Source organism: Volvox carteri (assembly GCF_000143455.1).
Source record: "Volvox carteri f. nagariensis unplaced genomic scaffold VOLCAscaffold_4, whole genome shotgun sequence".
In the NCBI taxonomy this organism is placed as follows: Eukaryota; Viridiplantae; Chlorophyta; class Chlorophyceae; order Chlamydomonadales; family Volvocaceae; genus Volvox; species Volvox carteri.
Genome location: NW_003307547.1, coordinates 2,281,156 through 2,297,530, shown reverse-complemented (window position 1 = coordinate 2,297,530; position 16,375 = coordinate 2,281,156). Strand labels below are relative to the sequence as shown.

At 57.8% G+C, this 16,375-nt stretch overlaps 5 protein-coding genes across 5 annotated transcripts; all 5 read right to left on the bottom strand.

Moving 5' to 3' along the window:
• Positions 1 to 1,668: 1,668 nt before the first annotated feature.
• VOLCADRAFT_87172 (uncharacterized protein) lies at positions 1,669 to 2,913 on the bottom strand (the record flags this gene model as incomplete). The annotated part of the gene is made up of 1 exon (XM_002946770.1): positions 1,669 to 2,913. One exon carries the CDS (start codon positions 2,911 to 2,913, stop codon positions 1,669 to 1,671), a length of 1,245 nt encoding a protein of 414 aa, XP_002946816.1.
• Positions 2,914 to 4,287: 1,374 nt separating this feature from the next.
• VOLCADRAFT_103233 (uncharacterized protein) lies at positions 4,288 to 9,927 on the bottom strand (the record flags this gene model as incomplete). Its single annotated transcript, XM_002946769.1, has 11 exons — positions 4,288 to 4,309; positions 4,499 to 5,378; positions 5,615 to 5,662; positions 5,995 to 6,114; positions 6,670 to 6,768; positions 6,998 to 7,195; positions 7,449 to 7,827; positions 8,109 to 8,249; positions 8,576 to 8,849; positions 9,139 to 9,284; positions 9,823 to 9,927. The coding sequence occupies 11 exons, from the start codon at positions 9,925 to 9,927 to the stop codon at positions 4,288 to 4,290; spliced, it is 2,412 nt and encodes an 803-aa protein (XP_002946815.1).
• A 760-nt stretch (positions 9,928 to 10,687) lies between these two features.
• Positions 10,688 to 11,368, bottom strand: VOLCADRAFT_45832 (uncharacterized protein; the record flags this gene model as incomplete). The annotated part of the gene is made up of 1 exon (XM_002946768.1): positions 10,688 to 11,368. A coding segment is annotated over one exon (681 nt), but the record flags the coding sequence as incomplete, so codon positions are not given.
• Positions 11,369 to 11,926: 558 nt separating this feature from the next.
• Positions 11,927 to 12,344, bottom strand: VOLCADRAFT_87169 (uncharacterized protein; the record flags this gene model as incomplete). Its single annotated transcript, XM_002946767.1, has 2 exons — positions 11,927 to 12,220; positions 12,264 to 12,344. Coding segments are annotated over 2 exons (375 nt in total), but the record flags the coding sequence as incomplete, so codon positions are not given.
• Positions 12,345 to 13,136: 792 nt separating this feature from the next.
• VOLCADRAFT_87168 (uncharacterized protein) lies at positions 13,137 to 16,039 on the bottom strand (the record flags this gene model as incomplete). Its single annotated transcript, XM_002946766.1, has 5 exons — positions 13,137 to 13,223; positions 14,980 to 15,075; positions 15,240 to 15,320; positions 15,514 to 15,780; positions 15,899 to 16,039. The coding sequence occupies 5 exons, from the start codon at positions 16,037 to 16,039 to the stop codon at positions 13,137 to 13,139; spliced, it is 672 nt and encodes a 223-aa protein (XP_002946812.1).
• Positions 16,040 to 16,375: the final 336 nt, after the last annotated feature.

Genomic DNA, 16,375 nt, shown 5'->3' with positions numbered 1-16,375 from the left:
CNCACGCTCTGCTGTCCTGTTCTGCATCAGGGACATGATTATTTAGTAAGAATACAGGAATGTCGTCATATGATGTTCGATTGTACGACCACCGTGACCCACTACATCGTCATCTCGCGTTTCGGCCAAAAAATTAAAACTCACCGTCGCGAGCTTCCACGACCAAAAGCAACGCAACTGTAGGATAAATGAGAGCGCGTGCAGGTAAGAGGAAGGAACACGTCGCCACTGAAAACCACTAATCTGCGGACGACGTAAACCACAAAAGGTTCGCATTCCATGAAAACGCACGAGGAACGTTTTCAAAAAGAGTCCTCGAGAGCAAAACAGTTGTACTCTACTGGTTCAAACGAGGCGAAATCAAAATTGAACAAGCAACGCCAGCAGCCCGGTAATGAAATTTACGTACACGTCCTTGCCGCTACACATCTATCGAGCAGCTCGAAGCACACCTCACAGCCAAAACCTAAGAACAGGACGTTCATATGTCTAAAGGCAGTGTTCCCAAACAAAGAAATGGAGATAAGACATGCGCCAGCCGTTCGACTGTACGGAAACGGTACGAAAATGCTATAGGCGCCCACATGTTTCCCTGCAAAAAAAGTTTAACAAACAGATTACCTGGTCCCGGGCCCCCATCGTAAAGATCAAGTGGCCAACTGGGGGGGAACCGTTAACCGACCGTGTCTGTTCATGTCACAACAGAAAGTGTTGTGCAATCCTCATCTGCGCTTTTGCTGCGATACACCGCGCATTGTATTGTGTGGCGTGGAATCCGTACATACATACATACACACACACGAAGAGCACGCGCGAAGAGCCACTAGGCTGACTGACACAGGCCCGCCGCGTATTCGGGGAAAGGTGTGAAACGTATGAAACGTATTTGTTTCCGTTTCATGCTTTTATTGACGTCTGTCTGCTACTATGACTGCTACTGCTACTGCTACTGCTGCTATTGGTTGCCGCCGGGGCCGTCGTCTCCCGTGCTGCAATAGTGCAATACTGTTGCGAGTGGCATCGGCACATGCCCGTAGAAACAGAGCATTGTGTGTCGGTATGTGTGCGTATCAAACACGGGTCAAGGACACAGACAGACAGGCAGACAGACAGACAGACAGACAGGCGCGTATATCGCTGCAAAAGACCGAGGATGTAATCCTCGGTAACATTTCAGGTGTGTCCCCCAATCCATAACATTACGTAAAAAAACAGGGTGTCGTACACCGTGTACGACAATCCGTACCTCGTTTGGACGAGGTGAGGGTGCGCACCGCGGCTGCCTGCGTTTCCCTATTAGACCCCTCTTTCCTTCCACACCCCTCAGCTTCCGTTCTCCCAGGCCCCCTAGGTCCTCTCCCCGTCCCAGGACGTGTGCACGTCGTGGTGACGTAATAACACGTGCGGTGTATAGCCGAGTCCAGTTCTTCCTCTCGCATCCCTAAACACAACACAACACAAAACCACACAACAGGAAAAAAAACCCTCAGGCTGCAGCTGTCACATCTCCTTTCAAACCACACACGCTTACCAAGCCTTGAGACACACACATCCCCGTACGCCGTACGGCACCCTACGCCGTTACCCTCGCGCGCGCCGCTGCCGCGGCTGGTGGCCCAGCGGGCGCCGCCGCTGCTGCTGCTGCTGCTGCACCTAGTGCCACTCAAATTAAAGCCCCGATGCGCCGCTCTTAACGTACCAAGTGTTTCCACGCGACTCGCAAATGTCTTTTACCACCTTGTTATACTGAGATTCCGAAAAAGTCATGTTGTTAGTCCGCGCCAAGTCGTTAAATTCCGACCGCTTGAAAGACTCCTTGCCCTCTAGAAGCTCAAGAACTAACTTCCGAAGCGGATCGGTCTTCTCGTCTCCCGTTTTAGTAAGCACATACACGCGGTACATGGATACGACATTGCCCAGCGAAAGTACGGCATCGTGGAGGGCCTTATCCGCCAGAAGCGCTGCTTCCTTCGCCGCCGCCGCTGCTGGGCTGCTATCCAACCAAGACCGTACGTTGGCCATGCTGCAGACGGAATGCTCCTTGAAGAGAGCTCTGAGGACGGTGGGAAGAGCGGCGCGAGCGGCTTCGGAGAGCTGACCGGCGCCGCCGCCAGCGCCGCCGGGCAGGAGCGACGGTGCTGCAGCGGCTCCGGGCTGGCCAGACGCGGCGGCAGCGGCTGCCGCACCGCCGCCAGCAGCACCGGGGGCTGATTGAGAGCCGGGAGGAGGGACGATGGTGCGCAGATAGGTTTTTCGGTCGACCTTGCTAGCCGCGTGATCCACGTCCTTGGCGGACATGAACATGTCCCAGATGCGCACCGCAGCCTCGCTTTCCTCGCCATGCACGCTGAGGTTTACAAAGGCCTCCTCCTCCTCCTTCTGGGTGATGTAGGCATAGGAGTTCTTGCGCGCCTGCGCCTGGCGCTCGGTCTCGCGCTTCTGGACCTGCACCTCCACGGCGTGCAACTTGGGCTCGTCTTCCTCCTCATCCTCGCTATCGTCTTTGCCTTTACCCTTCGCGTTGTTGGTGACGTTTAAATGGTGCAGCGTCGGGCGCATCTGAATTGCGAAATCCAGCGGCGCGATGAGGAGCTTTCCCCCACGGATGGTGCCAACGGCCATGTTGGTACGTTCTTCCGCGAGCGTTGAGCGAAGCGTAAAGCATTTGACCTTTTTTATATCTTCTATGATGTCATTGTAATTACGAGACTCCGTATCGAGCGGCAGGTCTATCTCCATTCGCTTTGCCTGCGGCTTGAAGCGCATGGCCTTTACCTTGTCGTAATCGTAAGGACGCCATGGAGGTCGTAGTGGATGCTGCAGTAACCCTAACTGGGTCTTGGAGCCGGCAAATTCATTGCACACGTACACGTCAAGCTCACGGACTATCGGATCATGATCGTCAGCATCCATGGCGTAGATCCTTCATAAAAACTAGGTCTGACCTAGCTTTTCTGTGTGGAAACATTTTGCCTGTTTCGGCTTGCGGCCGTACTGGCGGCACTTGGCTCCGAAACCATTCCAATACCTGATCACCTATTCCCGCGCGACCGTCAGCTTCATCGAATGCCGGCAAGGAAGCCTTCTCTCTTCATTTGAACATCCATGACTGGAGACACCAAGTTTTGTTCAATCAGTGCGTGCGGAGTCCTGAGTCCTTGCAACTCGTCACGCAGTTGCCACAGCAAACTCCAGTCCCCCACCGAAGCTTCGCCTGAGTATCTCGCAGACAGGCCCCCACCCTGCCCCGGGCCCCGCATGGCCGTGCCCTGCATGCGGAGGGTTGCTGAGGGCAATCACCATACCTGTGTCAAATTATAACTGCATGGGCCTGGGTATCCAACATACCTGCTAGCCAACCCTAATCCTATGGTCCCCTGCAATCCTTGTGCACAGTTGTTGTTGATCACCTTCTTGCGCATCACTTTAGCAAAAGGACAGCAGGCACTCACCTGCTGCGCTGCCGCGCCGGTCGCACCTTTGCAGAGAAACCTAGAGCGAGTCCCTATCCCGCTGAGCCGCGATTCCTTTGCCTTCTCCATCTTGTATCGGCTTCATCCATCTCCTAATTCCCCCTAATCTGTGCCCCCACCTGGAAGGGGTCAACAATTTGCCAAACTGTGCGCTCGCCAAAACAAGGGACCGTGCGTGTTTTGCGTGCGTATGCCTGTGTTTTCCCGAAGTGTGTGTTCCCCCCCCTTCCGCCCTCCTAAACAAGTGAGGGGTTCATCCAGACCAGAGGCCAGCCCACGCCACCCATCCTGCCGCTGACGCCAGTGCCCTCTGTTACTCCACCCGCCCACACCACCTTACAGCACCGCCATACAGCACCACCAGCAGAATGAATCCAAGCTCGGACAGACCGACAGACGGACGCTGCGAATAGACAGACAGGCAGACAGACGCTGCTTTTCGTACCCGACGGGTACGACAATTCCAATCAGAACACCAGGAAGGCCCCAAAAAAAGCAGTACGTCACAGTACGAACAAGAGTCGTACGTCCCAGGTATGTGCACCTCGCGAGCCAGTTGTAAATCCCTCCCCTGATATCGCACTACTCCACCGTGGACTGTGCACACTTCACGTCCTGGTCTAGTCTTCCCTTCCCTCCCCCCTTTCCCCTTCCCCATCCCCTTCCGCCCTAACACCACACCCTTCTCGTTACCCCACTCACTGCCACAAAATAAAACCCTAAGAAACCTTTACATATCAGTAACTGTAACCGTGTTTCCCGTATGTACCGCTAGGTAGGTTGTATCTTATTTTGGACACACGTCGTATATGCGCTACGCGGGCAGAAAGACGGGGCTGGGCAGGGAGGCAGGGAAGTGGCGAGAAGAGAGAGGTGGAAAGAGAGGTGGAGAGGAGGAGGGGAGGCCGCCCATCATCGTCCTGCGATACACACGACGGGGTGGTTGCTACGACCCGCCTTTTCCCCCCAGCATCTTCCCGCCTGTCCTAGGAGCCAGATTGGAAGTCAACCTGCGCGGGGCGGACCGACCCGCGCTAATGGGCCGGGCCGCCAGCCTGCTACTGCCAGCGGCATCTGCCGCTGCTGCGGCAGTAGCCGCACCGCTACCACCACCCGGTGAGCCGGTGTCGCGGGGCGATGCAGCCACCCGCGGCGAGCCCGATGCGGCAGGTGAACTCGCCGCCGCTATCGCTATCACCGACGCCGGGGAGCCGGCGGCTGTAGCTGTTGCTGCCGACGGGGAGTTGATCGCGCTGACGGGGCTGCCGCCGCCTCCGGACCCCGCTGCTTTCTTGGCGAGTAGCGCCGGCTTGTGTGTCGCAAAGCCACCCCCTGCCGTACCGGCGCCAGGGGCAGCAGCCGGCGGTCTGCCGGGCATCGCCACGCGCAGTCCTCCGCCGGCACCGCCCCCGCGTCCCGCCGCCGCCGCCGCCGCCACGCTGCTTCCCGTCGCTGGGCGCGAGCTCGGAGTCGCTGCCGTTAGCACTGCCGCGCCGCCGCCCCCGGCTGCAGGAGCTTTCCCCACACTGTACAACGGCGACCGCACTTCAACGTCGTACTCGTCGTACTCGTCGTCGTCATCGCTGCCACGACCCCGGCTAGCAGCAGCCGCGCCGCCGACACGGCCGTTGGCCATCGCCGCCGACGGTGACGCCTTCGGGCCTGAGGCCTTTGGACTAGGGCCGGCACTGACGCTACCGCCTCCGCCGGCAGTGCCGGCAGTGACCGCAGCGTCGCCGCCACTGCCGCCGCCGTTGGCCCCTCCAAATAACCGCTCAAACATTTGCAACGCTTCCTCTCGCTTGTCCACCTCCTCGCGGTCCTCCGCGCCCAGCAACGCCAGGTTGGCATTACGTGGCCGGGCGCCGTACTCGGGCGCCAGCGGCATGGCGGGCAGTTGCGTGGCTGTACGGCGCGTAGTGATGCCAAGGGTTTTAGCAAATTATGCATATCTCAGGTGGTCAAAATTACAACACTGAGGTACGTAATACAGCAGAGAATTTGTTAGGGTTGCGCTTGCAGGGCCGTAGCTGTTTAACCTGCACGCTTGTATACAAGTTCGCAGTTCGCAGTTCGCAGTTCCAAGTTCCGCACACACGTGCGGGGGGTGTCCGTAAAAGCCGGGGGAGGGGGCCACCCACATGGACGTTGGGACATAGGACCCGGGGGAGGGACCTCGGACTGCGGCGCTGCAAAGGTGCGGCGGGTGGCGGTTAGGGACGTCGACGGCTGTAAGCATCTTTAACTGGCTGCAGCGGAGTGGAAGCAGTGGGAGGGAGAGAAGTACGAGGGGAAATACTCCCTGCGCTGCGCTCCAAAGCTCCTAGGCTTTTTTTTCCTCCTTTGGGTTCCCCCTCCCGCATATTACCAGTCCATCTCCCCTTCCTTCCCTATCTTCTCCTTCAGGCCATGCTTCAATCCATTCCATAATCCCCACCATCCTCGGTCACTCCTCTCCCCTGCCCCTCCTTCCTCACATACACACAACACACACCACCCCACACCAACCCCTCCTCCTCACCTCCCTCCGTTTTAAGCCTCTGCGCCGCCTCGTACGCGGGTAGCTTCAAATTGGCCCTCATCTTGGTCAACACGGACTTGAGACTGCTGGAGTAGGAGGCCATGGTCTCGCGGAAATCCCCTGCAAGGTGGTTAGGTTGGTCAGTTGGTTGGTTGAGATTGTGAATTGGGTTTTTGGGGTTGGATGGTATGAGGACTTCGTCGCGGTTAAGGTGTTGTGTGAGAGGTAAGAGAGGGAAGGCCGGGGGAAAGCGACAAAAACGAAACTGAAAAGGCAACCCGTAGCCCGCCCGCGCATACGGTATCCACATCCACAGGTTACTTCCCTTCGATTGACCTTCGATTGACCTTCGATTGACCTTCGATTAAGAAACGCGGCACACGCAGAGACAGCACCGCATATAGACACATACATAGGGAGGGCAGATGCGTTGTGTTGTGTTGTGTTGCGTTGCGTCTTCCAACGCGCACATAACACGGGGGCACTTTCTCCACCCTATCTACTTTGCTGCCTCCGCTATTCCTCCCTCAGCCTCGTGAACATTTGCAATTGCAATACCGACCCGTACGTATCTGTACGACAACAAAGTACGCAAGGCCCCGAAAGCCGCAGCCACACGTCAGCAGCCGTACAGCCAAGGCCACGACAGGCGCAGCAGCAGTCGTCCCCCCGCACCTAGCGCTGCTGCGAATGCATCCGGGTCCATCATCACACCCCCCGCCAGCCGGTTGGCGGGGGTCATGAGGGGCCGGCCACGGGAGCCAGGACGACCAGCTGCGGGTGTTAGAATAACGGAGGTTCGGAGGGGCTGTGAGAGAGAGAGAGAGGTGTTCGATATGGGGGGAGAGACGGGGAAGGCAGTGGTAAGCATTCTTCTAGGTAAGCACCAAAACACATGCGCGCACACACAAGCACATAAGCAGGACGCACCCAACACCAACACCAATATCACATAGGTGCACACGTCACATACGTCACACACCCGCCTGGCGCTGCTGCGCACCTGTTCCCGGCCGCCCGCCCCCAGCGGTGCCCGGCCTGCCCCCCGCAGCGGTCCCCGGCCGACTCCCCGCCGCCGTACCCGGCCTTGCGGCGGTGGCTGGGCGACCCGCGTACTGGGGCGCGTAGGTTCGAATCCCCAGTCGCTGTCGAAAGGCCTCCATCTCCGCAATCGTGGGATCCAAATTAGGCAACGGGGCTGCTGTGTGTGGGGGTGCCAGCGGGAGAAAGTGAGAGAGAGAGGGGCCAGCGGAGGCCGTCCACGTGCGGTGGTTGAGAAAAGGAGAAGTGGCGGAAGAAGCACTGGCGAGAATAAAACGAACCAACACCTACCAGCTCCAGCCACATAAGTGGCCCTGCTCCTCCCCCCCTTCCCTGCTCCAAACCCCGTGTCTCCCCTTTTTTCTCCCCTCCTCAACTGAAGAAGCCCCTTGCAACCCTCAACGTGCTCCCACCTTCCTCTTCAGCGCCTTTTACCGCTTCCTCCGCTGCACCGCCGCCAGCCGCTCCACCACTACCAGCACCAGCCGCCGCCGCCGCCACCGGCTCCTCCGCCACCACCAGCACCTGCGCCCGCTCCTGGCGATCGCACAACTCCAGGGATGGCAACGCCGCAAAGAGCTCCGTAACATAACTACTGCTACTGGCGCTGACTACCGCAGCAGTGCTACTGCCGACGGCGATAGAGGAGGAAGAGGAGGTTCCGTTGGCTGTAGCGCCAGCCGAGCAGAGTCGCGTATTGCCGTGGAGCTGTAGCGCTGCGAGGTCTGTGAGGGGGGACAGCGCCTGAGCTAGCTGGGTCGCGGTGATGGCCAGGCGGTTGCTTGCGAGATCCTGAAGCACAGGGCCCAGCAGTGGGACCAGCAGTGGGGCATTAGGGCCATCAGCCGGGTGGACCGCCATCCACTCCACCCACGGGTTCGCTCATTCATCCATTCGTCCCTTCCCACATTCCGTTTTCATCCCTCGCACGGCAGAAGTGAGGGTGGGCACGGCCACGGAATATTGCCCCCCTCACTCCTGCTGCCCTAGCCGCCCAGCCCGTCCGTATTCACGCGGTTAAACCGTTTCCCCTGGCCCCCATCGCCCCCCCCCACCGCACCCCCCGAGCCCACCAGCAGCTCCAGTACAGGCACCTTGCCCGCCAGCCCCTCCACACCCTCCAGCAAGTTCTCTCGGGTGTACAGCTCGCTGAGCTTGGGAAGAGCGCACAGACCCGTCAAGGAGGTCAGTCCGTTGCCGCTCACGTCCAGGATCTGCGGAATTAGGATAGGGCGGGAAAGGGAAGGAAAGGGGACAGCAATCAGGGACGGGGGTTTTAAGGAGGAATACCGTTGTCACTCCAAACCTCCAATACTCGTGCCATATACCCCCGGACTTGGTGTCTCCCTGCCCTAGGCAACATTTATTTGTTGCCTAGGGCAGGGAGACACCAATTAGAGGGTTAAAAGACACGAGGATTGGAGGTTTGGAGTGGCACACTGTGATGAGGGTGGGGTACCGTAGTGTCGTTGACCTATCTAAAGGTTGTTTTGACACGGGCGCCCCGAAAAGCGATACCTGCTCCCTCGAACGGACCCACCTCCAGAGTGCTGGCGACGGTTTTTAGCCCCGAGAGGTCCGAAAGTTTATTATCGGCGACGTGCAGCTCCTGGAGCGCAGCGCAGCGCGCCAGGCCCTTCAGATGCTGTAAGCGGTTGGAACATGCGTTGACGATGCGCAGAGCTGGACAAGCCGTAAGACCCTCCAGCTCTGTAAGTTGATTACCGGCTACATGCAGGACCTCGAGGGACGTGAGCCGGCCAAGGCTGCTAAGTGACGAAAGCTGGTTAAAGGACACATTCAGAACCTTCAGGCTGCGGAGGCCTTGCAAGCCCTAGTCGTGGGGACAGCGACAGTGTTGGAATCATAACTGCCGAAGTTAGGCAGAGGAAGCTGGAAATGCATACCTCTAGCTGGTTCAGAAGGTTTCCATCGAGGGCGAGCGTGTGCAAATCTGATAATCGCTGCAAGGCCGAAGTTGATGTTAATTTATTATCGCTTAACCTAAGCTCTTTGAGCTTGTCAAGGCCTTCCAGCCTGCACTGTCACAACCCGGGTCAATGCGGAATAACTCATGCCGCGGCAGGACTTTGCGCCACCTACCCCTTCACGCCTTTTAGTTGATTAAAAGCCAAGTCCACGACTTTAAGTCTTTGACATTTGTCGATCGGTCCCAAATCCGTCAGCCCACGGTTGCGAAGTTCTAAAGCGACCACCTGGCCCAGGTCGTCCTCTTGGGCGGCCTCCCGCTGCAATCGGTGTACACGGAGTTTACATAATCCGATTATGGGTAACGACTTTGCACTTGTGCCAGTTTCCTTACAAGCAGCCGCTCGGTGAGGACCGACATCGTAGTCTAACTCCTAGCCAGCAGCCATAGTTCGCAACTTTTTCATTATGTTCCACATGACAAAAAATGTTTCAGTCCTTTGTTTCACAGAGTACAGCCTGCAGCTCGTGCCGTTCAAATCCCGTATATGAAGTGCTGTACGAGGCCGTTATACTGATCCGTATGCATCATGCACGTTTACAGCATGTGCTCCCCCATATCCCCGCCCAATAATGCCCACTAGCCAACAAATTCGTCCTATCGTAAGCCAACCGCAACCGCAACCAGCAAGCCTTCCTAATAACCCCAGGACGTCTGCCACTCCACCATTAACCCACTCCACCTACGCTACCGTCGCTCCACCCTTGCAACATCACTCCAAAAGGAAAAAAACCTCAAAATGAAATGGACACCACACATAAAGCACCGAAAAAGAACACCAGGCGGCTCATCATCACCTTCAGGGCCCTCAACACAGCCGAATCTTTCAAAGAATGGACCGCCAGCATCAACAGCAGAAGCACCAGCACCGGCACGAGTGCGCAACCCAGCCGGAGCTCCATCACTCCTGCTGGAGTGGGACAAGATCCCCAGACGCCTGCTAGCAATCGCGCTAGATCTTCGCCTGCCCTCGGCTTTTGTAAACAACGAACTCCCGGAACTTCGGGAAAGCAGCAGCAACAGCAGCAGCTGCAGCAGTTCGCTGCTTAGCAGCAGCTACGCGGCTTTTCCCTATCGTCCCTACTGGGCATGCACTCAACATCGCATGCACAAAGCCTCCTCGCAGCAGCCTCGTTCCGCTGCCCTCTCGGCGCCAATGCTCACTCGCAAACATCCCGATCGTCCTTAACTTCGGGCCCGGCCCCCGGTCCATGTGCTAGTAAAGGCAACAGCAAAGGAAACGCGGCGGAGAAGCTCAATGAGAGTGTCGCTTCTGTCGCTCGAGACGCGTTGCGCTGCACCACTAGGCGCGCCAACAACGCATGCGACATGCCAAACTTCGCAACGGCGGTCCGTAAAAGTGCACAAAAAACAACGTCGCGCCCCTTACCTTCCGTCTCGCTGGTACCAACCCCACCCAACAACCTCGACCCCCTCCCTCCCCTCCTCTCTCATGTAACCTCCTCCCGAATTCTCCCGACCGTCCCGCAGACCGTTGTGGCAGAACAAGACAAACCCTCGCCTCGCAGCGGGGCACATCCAACTTGCAGTTGATGCAGTCGTCCTCTCCTCCAAGACAAACCCGTAGCCCTCCCTCTCGCCCACACACGTACCCCTCTTCTTCAGCCACGTCTTGCACCCGCGTTATATCGTCGGCGCCAGGAGCACGTTGCCCAGTAACGATAACACATTATTCTCCTCCGGATTCTCCAAATGCCGGTTCCAATTGTCGTACGGCCCACGACCCGTCACCACCGCCTGCGCCGCATACCCCAGGCATGCCAACATCGCCAGCCGCCCGTGGCGAATCTCCGCCTGCTGCATCTCCCGCATCGCCGCCGGCTTCTCACCCAACCCCAGCGGATTGAACATCAGCCCTCCCGGGTACGCCGCGCTGCCCGCGCGAGTCGTCGCGATGAGCTTCTCCAGTCCTAGCAACTTATTGTTGCGCAGGCTGCCCGGCGCAATGTACTCCGCGCCACGAAGCCCCTCCGCAACGCCCATCATCACCATTTGCACGGCAAAAAGTACCCCCAGCGGTAGTCCGTAGTCAAAGCCGGCGCTAGCCTGCGGCAGGAACCCCGTCTTGAACCACAGCAGCCCGGTCGCCTTGGGAATAACCTTCTCGTGTGCCAGATATTCGGGTGCGAGGCAGCCTGCTGCGCCCAGCATGGCCCACCGAGCGTGCATGAGCTCCGCTGTGTGGAGCCATCGTTGGGAGAGGAAGCCCGCAGAGCCGCCGCTTGACGGGTCGAACAAGCCTAGCGGGTCAAAGCCAAAGTCGCCGGGTAGCGTGCCGTCGAGATAGGACAACGACGATGCCGTCGGCATGATGAGCAGACGGCCGGCGGCGTCTGGCGGCGGACGGCCGCTGGTGCTGGCGACGCCCGCGGCACGGTACGACAAGGGTGCTGGAGAGAGGATATCGGGGTCCTCGCCTGGCGGTGCTGACAAAGGTACGACAATGGTCGCCGCCGGCAGTGACTGTCGTGGCCGAGAGGGGGAGGGGGCGGAGGCGGACGCAACGTTTGTCGCCGGGGACCTTGATGATGGTGATGATGATGATGACGCTGCCGCCAGGACAGATGATGACGGTGGCGGCGGCGGCAGCGGCACGTCCTTCCACCCAGGCGAGTCCTCAGACCAAGAAAGCGCCAAGGCCGATGCCACCACAGGCGCACCGCCCCGGCCGCTGTAGCTTCCACCACCACCGCCACCACCACCACCGCTCCTGCTGCTGCTAGTACTACTACTACTACTACTAGGCCCCCGGAGCATCCCGCCGCTAAAGTTCGCGTAACCATCCTTGCTACTGTTAAAACTGCTGCTGCTACTGCTGCTGACTGGTAGGGCCCAAGACGAAAATGATGAAGGTGACGAAGACAACAATGCAGCACTGACGACGCTTCTTCCACTGCCATTGCTGCTGCCGGTGCTGGCGCTGGTAGTTGCTCCCGAGTCTCGAACCGTGGCGGGTTGGGGGCGTGGCGGCGTAGGCCTGCGTCCGCCACCGCTACCGCTACCGCCACCGCCGCCTCGGGGCGGCGACGGCCTCGGCGGCACCCGCAGCGGCCGACCCGCGTTTGTCTTCAACAGCTCCTCGCCCGTGTCCCCTTCTAACCTCGGTATACTGGACAGGCTTGGCAGTGTGGAGTCTTCCGAACGTTGCTTAATGAGCTCCAGGGACACGAACCTCTGCGAGAGTGGAACCATCCAACAGGGGGCATTGGGAACTCACTCGATTGGCTTTCGCCACGTCTCTGGCGCCGGTCAGGGATGCCGCACCGGTCAGTCGTGAATAGAGGCAACGCATGCACATGTGTTCAGGTTCAGCACATCAAGCAATGGGATTGAGTGCCGAGCGTCTGTAGGGATCCCCCGCCCTTCCGCACATCCTTATAAGACTGCAAATCAAAAGGGATGTGGGGATTTGCGGGAGGACTGCAAAAGGTTTGTTTCGTCAACACCGCGTTTTCGCCCGGGGGCCCCAACCATGTCTACCGTAAAAGCAAAAACCCTACTGAGCTCTTCATTATCACGCTACACGCCTGACTGTCAGCCATCCATTCTCGTCCACACGGGCAACTCGGTAACCAACCAACCGCTGGGCTGCGCAAGGACACCATAAAACCCGTTACCTCCTAACCTGTTGCTGCTTCTGCTGCTTTTGCTCGCACCAATAGGCCTAGGCCGACACGCATCGCGGGATGATGCATGAACAAGTGAAACGCAACCAAATCTCAACCACAACATCAGTCGAACGTGCAAAGCTATGACGCGCTTCGAGCTTCTCGAAGGTGTAGCGGCAGCACAGCAACACAAGAGTCTCACTCAACTTTCAACCTCGGTCCTGATTGGGCGGTCTTGGCGCGATGAGACGTTGCGCAATGCTCAAACCAAACATGCGTACACACGAACACACATACTCTCTTCCTCTCGCGCGCATTCTCTCCTTCCAGATTGCATCCTGTCCCTCACTCCCACGCGCATGCCTATCCACCCCCCCATACCCCATCGTCCTCTCCCTTACACCCATTCCTCCTAGCCCGACCACCCCGCGCCTCACCCTCGCCCTCCAAATCCCCCGCGCGCTCATGCGCGCGTGTGGGTTTTACGCGCCGTAGTTGACGCGGTAGGTCCCCGCGTTGCCCTTGCCAATGACGGCGGGCCCCGCGGCGGCGGCGTCCGAGGCCGTGGCCTGAGCGGCAACGACACACGGGGCACCAACGGCACACGGCGCGGGCATAACGGTGGGTAGGTGTATGTGTGCGTATGTGTATGTGGGAGATACTTAGGTGAAACCTAGCGTGTTTGGGCCGCGCGGCTGTGGTGGTGATGGCGGCACGGGCGCGGTGAGGGAACGAGAAACAACCCCTACGGCTACTACTACTTCACGGATTTAACCAACGATCTTATTTAGATAAACACCCTTAAACCCTAAAACTCTGTAATATACATATATAGAGTAATGTTGCGAACAAAGCCAAAAAAGACCGTAGGCAACCAGAGATGAGACGAAAGGAAAGGTAAAGCTGTAAGCAAACTGGCAGGAGGCTACAGAAAACATGACGTCACGCATACTGACCAGTATTACGCATACTAGTAAATACCTAAGCCCAGGAGGATATCCCTAGCTCGAGGTTAGGTATGTGGAATAATCGCAACCTCAGCGGCCACAGCTCCACCATCTCCATCCCGCCTCAACGTGCAATTCCATAGCCATCTCGCCCTTTCAACCCCAACAAATCCCACCATGACAACAACCCCAGCGGCTAAACCAACACTGTGCTGTTACCACGGTGTTCCAATACACCACGATTTCTCAACATTACAGACTACACGTGGGGGTCTACTACCGCACTATAGCATGTGTGCCCCCTTTCACAATTACATGTAGCCTGTAATGTGGAGGTGCGCCGGAGGACCGCATGGCACGCGTGAATGAACAAGGGGGGCCCAATGCTGTGGCATCCGCGCCGTCCACCTCTGTCCGCCTTCCACACGTATCTGGTGCCGTGCGTGCGCTGAAGTAGGCGCCGCACGTGGGCCGCAGCAATGTGCGTGTGTGTCGCCTACTTCAGCGCACGCACATCATGCGTCACATTAGTTGTACTTTAGTTAAGAGTACATGCAAGAACAACAAAGAACAGGACCAAAGCCCACAAGGACACGGTAAAAAGGATAGCTCGTACATGTCACTTCTAGCCTCTCAAAATTCCTTTGTTCCACCTTCCACGAACGCCTTCCCTCTACAACGCCTAAACCCCTTTGTGCTTTTCGGGGCTAATCCACTAATCCACAACCTACGTGACCATTTACATTCACCTACGTGACCATGAAATACATCAGCAACCACCATACGCGAAGTATAATCGACCTCCCAAATAACGGTCGCTTTACATTCCGACAGGCGTGTACGTAATTGAAGCGTCATGGGGGAGAGGATGGGTAGGGCAGGACAGCGGGGCTTGTGGGGGCTTGCGGATCCGTCCCCTTCCAACACCTCCTTGTCCGGTCCGGTCCTTCCCGCCACACGCGGCCGTCCTAAAATCCCGTGTCCTACTAGCCGCAGATTATACTGCGGCCCCCTTAGACCTCTTCTCCTCACAAGTAGACATGCACCGCGCCCGACATGTAAGGCCGCCCTCAACCACTACCCCACTCCATCCCATATCCAGAACTTCAGGCCAGCAAAAAGCCTTTACAGTGGTTTCGCACATTCATTTTTTGAATCCATCCCCCGTCCAAAATGCGCACGCACCTCCAATCTCCTCTGCGTTTCACATTTGGGTTTCCTCCAAGTCTCTGGCTTGCCGCGTTGCCTGGATTGTGGGTTTTCCTCCCCACGTCTTCCCCTCTTTCAAGGACTCTTTTCCAACATGCACCATCACCATCACCTCTTCCCGCCTTAACCCATCACTCCATTCCCTTCTCTCTCCCCCTCGCAGCCTCACCTGGAACCGCAGTCCCTGTCCCTCTCCAACCACGTGCAACAGCCACAGCGAGCAAGCCAGGCTGACGAAATGACCCAACAGAGTGTTGGTGGCCGCCTGTGAACGAATGTGAGCGAGGCGAGGCGCGAGACAAACGACAGCGAGGCGCAATTAAGCGCGAGGGAAGAAGAACGCCAGGTGTCAGATATGGGGAGTCTCAATCTATAGGTGACTTTTTGAACAGTTAAGCTGGAAAGCCGTATATTATGCCCCAAGCCCACCTGCACCAAAAACACATCCAACGCTACCACGGGGTTGTAGTTGGCGCCGGTGGCAGCTGCCATGAAGGGGTAGGAGCTAATCTGCAGGGGGTGAGGAACAGCGACGGCATTGCAGTGACGGCAATGTCAAGGTATTCCAGGCGGCATAAGGTAAGGACTGGCGCAGCATGGCGGCACGACCTCAACCCCGGGGGAGCGGAATGGCTGGGGCTAAAGCCTAAGTGGGGATGCGGAGAGGGTTAGAAGGGCCGGAAAGTCCGAGAAATCTGGTTACCTGCAGAGTCTTGGCGACTAGCATGCCCACAAGCGCTTGCACACCGGCCAGCGTTGCGGCGAGGCCGGCCATGTTGATGAAGATCCCGCGCGTCACCATGTCAACCACTTGCTGCTTCTTAACTTTGGGTACCTCCTGACCGGGGGCTGCGTCCAGATACGCCTGCATCTTCATGGCCGTGCGGGTGTATCCAAAGTTCCAAAAGGTTGAAAGGAAGCCAGCCAGGATGCCGAAAAGGGTAAGGTAGAGCGACGCCTTGGGTCCGCTCTGTAGGGAAAGCCCAAAGTGACACCGAATACTCGTGTTGGTTTCAGCTATCATCCGCAGGAAAAGCGCGGCAAAAGCATGCAGGATAAGGGTGGAATCGAACAGTCAGAGAGCGCACCTGTGATGTAAACGCGACCGAAAACAGCAAAATCACGCCACCCACGACGGATAGCGTTAGCTGCGCCCAAAAGCTTAGCCAGCCATAGCGACGCACAGCTCCAGTTGCGCGCGACAGCGCCCGCCTAGCGGCCTCGCCCATCCTCTCGGGCGGCAACTCGGGTGCCGACGGGTATCCATAGTCAACCGCCCGGCACGATACCTAAAAGACGAAAGCAGAGCTTGTCTTGTCAGCGCCGGAAAATAACCGTTGTAGCTTCAACGGTGTTTGGAGCGTGTGGAAGTCTCCATACGGAAACCAAACCCGCTTACATCAAAAGGCTGCTTCTCCACTGCTTGCTCCTTAGATGGTAAAGGAGCAGCTCTATGGCGAGGCAGCGCACCACTGCTCCTCAGAATTGCTGGCCGAGTGGAGGAAGTTGACGCGCGAGCCCGCACGAGCACTCCCGCCCGATGATGGGAATGTAATGCACATTCC